This window comes from Lethenteron reissneri, unplaced genomic scaffold, assembly GCF_015708825.2.
Source record: "Lethenteron reissneri isolate LAM-NWPU_2019-01 unplaced genomic scaffold, ASM1570882v1 scaffold_1105, whole genome shotgun sequence".
Lineage (NCBI taxonomy): Eukaryota > Metazoa > Chordata > Hyperoartia > Petromyzontiformes > Petromyzontidae > Lethenteron > Lethenteron reissneri.
In genome coordinates this window covers 8,979-15,039 of record NW_026890789.1, presented here as the reverse complement: position 1 = coordinate 15,039, position 6,061 = coordinate 8,979, and the positions used below count along the sequence as shown (strand labels likewise).

The 6,061-nt window shown below is 55.2% G+C and overlaps 1 protein-coding gene across 1 annotated transcript; it reads right to left on the bottom strand.

Moving 5' to 3' along the window:
• Positions 1-1,042: 1,042 nt before the first annotated feature.
• Positions 1,043-1,646, bottom strand: LOC133361484 (uncharacterized). Its single transcript, XM_061580402.1, has one exon. It carries the CDS (start codon positions 1,616-1,618, stop codon positions 1,043-1,045), a length of 576 nt encoding a protein of 191 aa, XP_061436386.1. The 5' UTR covers positions 1,619-1,646.
• Between the last annotated feature and the right edge of the window lie 4,415 nt (positions 1,647-6,061).

Here is a 6,061-nt window from a genome sequence, read left to right as displayed (position 1 = left end):
GACGCGACCGCGTTCTCTTCTTCTGCTGCTGCTTCGTTCGTGTGGCTGCTGATGCAGGTGCACAGCAGACGACTATGAAGTCACATCCAGGTGGGCAAGCCAAGATCACCGCGTGAGAAGCAGTGGTAGTGAGTGTCTCGCTGTGACGTCTCCGTCGTGTTTGTGGACCGGGCATTGCGCCGTTACACGTTGCACGGTCTGTTCTGGATGGCCACAGTCGCAGGCTCCTGGAGAGTTTCTAATTTAACGTTTGTGCATCAGGGTATCCGCATCTACTGCCGTGTTTTGTGCAGTGGTTGCGGTTTAGGGTGGACCGTGAGCAGCTTCGTGGAAGACCAAACCCAGCGATCTTCTGCATTGGGTCTTTCACAACAAGCTGTTTTACTCATTGTTTTTTTTCCGGTAAAGACACGTATGTAGAAATAAAATAAAATTTAAATAAATTACATTTAAATAAATCACGACGTTTCGAACGCAACACAAGCGCTCATCATCAGGTGAAAATGGGGTGAAACATAGAAAGAGGGAACACACAGGGGGACATCACGTACATAGCACATAGAGAACGGCGAACTACACGTAAGCAAATGCAACAAGAAGATGGGAGACGAGAAACTCAACAGACCTTAGAAACAATCACGTGATGCAAACCAGTCGGCCAACAACACAGTTAGACACTCACCTGGTTGACCACGTATTTCAAAAGACTGATACATCTCTCGTGTTCATCATCTGGGCTGAACATGCCAACGTAAAAACAGAGGACAGGGACTCGTGAACAGACACGAGGTACATACACAGAGAAGACACACATGGAAAGATATTTCTGGGCAGCCCAGAGGGACAACCAGAGCAACAGCACACCAAGAGACATCCACACATGCAGAGGCACACATAGCGAGCTGTTGGTTTGAATGACGGCGTTCGCTCGAGTGAAGTTTCGACCAGTGGACACAACTCGAAGCCCCCCCCCCCCCCCCACGTGCACGAGAGACGCCGCCTTGGAGTGACACCGCCGCCGCTGCTGCTGCTGCTGCCGAGCTCACTTTGTCCCCGAGGAGGCTCTGGAGTTGCTGATGAAGCGGGAGAGCTGCCCCACGCCCTCCAGGAGGCCCTCTCCGGTGCGGGCGCAGCAGCCCTGCACCAGCCACTCGCGCCCGTGCCGCGTCTTCACCGCCTTCATCGCCTCCGCCACGTCCGCGGTGGCCGCTGCCCGCGGGAGGTCCTGCTTGTTGGCGAGGAGCACGAAGGGCACCCGCGTCATCTCGGGGCTGTCCAGGATGGCGTCCAGCTCCTTGAGAGCCTCCGGGAAGCGCTCCCGGTCCGCGCTGTCCAGCACGAAGAGGAGCCCGTCCGTGTTCTGGAAGTAGTGCCTCCAGAGAGCGCGGATCTTCTGCTGGCCGCCCACGTCCCACACGGTGAAGGTGACGTTCCTGATGGGCTGCACGGTCTCCACGTTGAAGCCGATGGTCGGGATGGTCACCACGGATTCGTCGAGCTTGAGCTTGTACAGGATGCTGGTTTTCCCGGCCGCGTCCAAACCCAGCAGCAGCACGCGCGCTTGCTGAGTGAACATTCCGCCCAGCAGCGACGCAACTCGCGACGCAAGGAGACCCATTGTCACCGCTCGGCTCGGGCTGCGGCTCGGGTCGTCGTGCCGACAACTCCCCCCGGGCGAGCTCACGCGGGCACCTGCACGCGACGCGCTCCCAGCAGCAGCAGCAGCCCCTCGGCACCACGTGCAGGATGACCACGACGAAGACGGATCTCGTGCCGAGCTCGCGTGGGGGATGTCCGAATCGTCCCTTGCGATGACTGCCGCGGTCTGACTCGTCACTGCCGCGTTTATATCGGCGGCGGCGGTGGAGGCGGTGGAGGCGAGAGACGGCGGTGACATGGCCCCTGGTGAGCTGGAGGTTCGTGCGTAGGCGCCACTGCCACGTGACGGCCCTTCCCGGCGCTCACCGCGGGGCCACGCGGCGACTTGTGCATCACGCGGCGCCTCCTCCTCCTGGCGCCCCCGCGCGGAGCCCCCATGGGCGGTGGCGGTGACGGAGCCCCCAGGGCGCGGGGGGGGCGACCCGCAGCTGCCCCCCCCTCACCCCTCTCGCGTCGCTCGGCCTCGCCCGCGATCACCACGCGTGGCCACGTACGGTGCGGAAGAAGTTCAACTTACGCACACAGATACATGCATACAATATACATACAACATACATACACGGGTACATAGATACATACACAGATACATACAACATACAGACACAGTTACATACTAGACGTGTTTTGGGTTAAATCGCGTAAATATAAATGTGTCGTTAAACCCGCCACCACCCGACACAGCCAACTAGGAAGGGGTTTGTCACGTAAACAGAACGTGGCCAATTCGTGACGAGCACAGCACTAATCGGTTGTGTGCTGGAGAGCAAATCCACAACATTCACAACGAACTTACAGACTAACACACACAACACGACGCGCAATACGCGCAGCTGCCATGCCCGGGTAACAAACACAACAACAAGCGACACGTGAGGCGTCACTCTGGATTATCAGTGACAAGCGTTAACCAATTCGTGTTGAGTGATTTAGATGATAATTTTATTATTTTTCTCGCGCAAGTCCAGACTTGCTGGGGTCTCGCCTGCGCCGCCTGTGGTGTGCGTGCACCTTGGACTCGCCGTGTCCGCGTGCTGCGCTGACGCTCCCCACGCACATTCGACATTTCTCCTGCACGGGATCCATGCTCCGTAGCCCGTGCCCGCTGTCAACGTTTGCCCTGTCTGGGGGGGGGGCAGTGAAGAGGTGGAAGTTGGAGAGGGATCCTAAATTAGCACCTCGGACTAGCTACGTACGGTGCGGAAGAAGTTCCGCACGCAGGCCAGTACAGTGCTGACAGGAGGCGGTGGCAGAGGTGGTAGTGGTCTCGCGTTGTCTGTCGAGGTTGAAGGTTTTTTGTTCAAGCCGCTGGGAACTCTCAGAGGCAGGGGACTCGGGGGCCGTCCATAAATGACGTCACGCACCTGGGGGGGGGTCAGACATGTGTGACGATTGGGGGGGGGGGGGTTGATAAATGTGACGTCACATCAAAATGCGCAACTTTAAATAAATATAGACAACACGTTCTACTTAATTAAATAGACTTTTTAATACATGTTTTCTCCTACAACATCAGAGTGCAGCGCCACATTACATACACACTACAATGACAATAGTTTAAACTTTAAACTATTGTCATTGTAGTGTGTATTTTTCAGTTTTAATATTTTATCTTTTTTCACTTCTCCGACCAATCATATTTATCTTTATGTTGAGTTTCATAGTGTCGACGTAAATGGTATTCTTTGAACACAGACACTATGTTCTGGCATATCAGACACACAGCTCTTTCCTTGTACTGCATGAAAAAGTAATCATAAGTCCACTGTTCTTTGAATATCCTACACTCCGAGTCAATTTTTCTCTTTCTTGACATCATTGTTTCCAAGGGAGTCAAAATTGCTATTAGTAAAATACCAATATACATATACAGCGCTACAAAAACAATATACCAGCAATAACTTTGCCCACACAGAGACATACAGACTGCACTGCCCATCAATGCTGTCTGATTGGGGGAACTCCGCTTTTACCCCAGGCTCACACTGGTGCGGGTGCCATTAAAAAGTTAATTACACCTGCAGTTTTGTTCACAGATCGCAGTGCGATCTGCGAACTCGCATAGGAATCTGATCGCATGGGGGAGAAGACCCATGCGATCCGATTCCACTGCAGGAAAAAAGAAGGCACATGTGCCTTTTTTCTTCCGAATCTAATGCAAGTTCAGCCATACAAGCATATGGCTGAACTCGCACTGCTCAGAGATCGCAACAGTATGAACCGGGGCTTATACAACATACAACATATAACCTCATACAACTGAATAGCAATCAGAATATAAATGCACTTACTGTCATTTAAATTGGGTTTCCTACTCCTCGGCTGTCTGTCACTGACCAGCACGGGAAAACAGCAGGCAGCCCCTCCAGAGATCAGAGATCACTCTGTTATTACCCCTCTATCATTTACTCAGCACACAGGAATATCACTGGGAGTGGAGCCGAGGGGCAAGTGAGTGAGCTGAGGGAGGGAGAGCCAGTCAAGTACAGCCAGGGGAGGGCTGGCAGCCTTAGGCCTGGGGGGCAAGTCCAGTCAATTGGCCCATTGAACCATTCACCAGCGCAGCCCAATGAGTGCCCACCGCCGCAGCTCAATCAGTGCTCACCGCCGCAGCTCAATCAGTGCTCGCCAGCGCAGCCAAATCAGTGCTCGCCACCGCAGCCCAATGAGTGCCCACCACCGCAGCCCAATTAGTGACCATGGGCCGGATAAATGTCCTCGGTGGGCCGCATGTGGCCCGCGGGCCGTAGTTTGAGGACCCCTGGTGTAGTTTATCGTGTCGTGTATAGTGTAGTGTGTAGGTTAAACGTTGAGTTTTATAAGGGCACCACGGGGTGACCAGCCCCTCCCCACCCAGCCCCACCCCTCCCACCCCCCACCCAGCCCCACCCTCCCCATCCAGCCCCTCCCCTCCTCCCCCAGCCCCTCCCCACCCTCCCCTCCCCCAGCCCCTCCCCACCCTCCCCTCTCCACCCAGCCCCACCCCTCCCACCCCCACCCTCCCCTCCCCATATGCACGACAGACAAATAATCCCTGGTGGGCAGTGTGGAACCTGTTGTTCCTACCGGTATAACAGTGGGAAATATCTGAACCGGTCCTGGGCCTCCCCATGGTCGACTCAACCTCAAATGAGTACCTGATGCAGTGTGTACACATCACCACGAGGGAGACAAATGCGGCTGGGCATGGTGTTGGCCACCCACTCCCCTGTGTACTGTGCCAGTCCTCATTAGGTGCTCACTAACACCACTTGCCTCAAAAATCTGTTAAGGCTATGAGGGGGATTTTTGTCTTTGTACAGTGGCATTGGCTACGTATAAACTGATACTTTGAACGGAGTTTATAATACAGCATGGCCTATGTGTAACGCATCATATACCGTGTACACAGCACCATGAAAGTGTGTGCCGTATAATACAGAGTATGTGTAAAGGAGCATAGCCTGTGCACGTACTGCAGCGTTACTTTGAACTGAAACATGGCATGGCCGTTATGTGTAGAACAGCATTTCTTGTGTATATGTAGTGGGTTCCCACGGAGACTGGAGACGTAGCTTAGAGGCAACACGGTTTATTTAAATCTTATAATAGAAGCCCCTTTTACTCCCACTACTTGGGGAGGTATGGCCTCCGGGCTAACGTGCCCTATCACTGGGGCTACGGGCTCTGAGTCCTCCGACTAAGGGTGGCCTAGGGGAGGCTATGCTGACCCGACCCAGCCAAGGTGCGGGTCTCGACCACTGGTCCGTGCTCGGCCCCGGCCCATTAAAGGACGTCGGGTCCCGGGTCCCAGGGTCCCAGGGTCCTTGCCTAGCCGGTCTTCATTCTTCGTCTTCAGAGCACTGCCTCGGGCCGTCCTGGGGTCCGTCTTTTTTACCCACCTCGGGGACTCTCCACCCCCGGTACTGCCCCCTTTCTGGAACCTTCCAGGTGGCTCTGGAATAACCCCCCAACCCCTCACCTGGGGTCGGGGGGGGGGGGACTCGGCCTCTCAACGGTCCCGGTTCTCTCTCTAACTCAGGGTGGCACCCCCTGCAGACTCGTGCCTGCAACTACAGGTAAGCATACAGTGTGGTGTGTGCTTTGCATTTCCGACGCTACATATACAGCAAGAAATACTCTACATAGAAAGAGCATGGCATCTGTGTGTGTGTACTGCATGACACACGGTGTTCGGTGTGTAATGCACAGTGATGGGCTGCTGCTGCTGCACCTGTTGACGTTGATGTCGGGGCAGGCAGAGTCCTCGCTCCGGGTCCCGGTGGCGTTGCTCCGGGGGAACGTGCAGAAGAAGGCGTTGGCCAGGAGGCAGGCGGCCTGCTCCTGAGACATCGTCAGGATCAAGCCGGTGTCCCGGCGGAGCAGCGGCAGGGGCTGTTGACACGTGCGGTGCACAGGGTGCAGC

Bases quoted from the DNA above. Each gene is read 5' to 3' on its own strand.
- LOC133361484 (XM_061580402.1), bottom strand. From the start codon at position 1,618: ATGGGTCTCCTTGCGTCGCGAGTTGCGTCGCTGCTGGGCGGAATGTTC.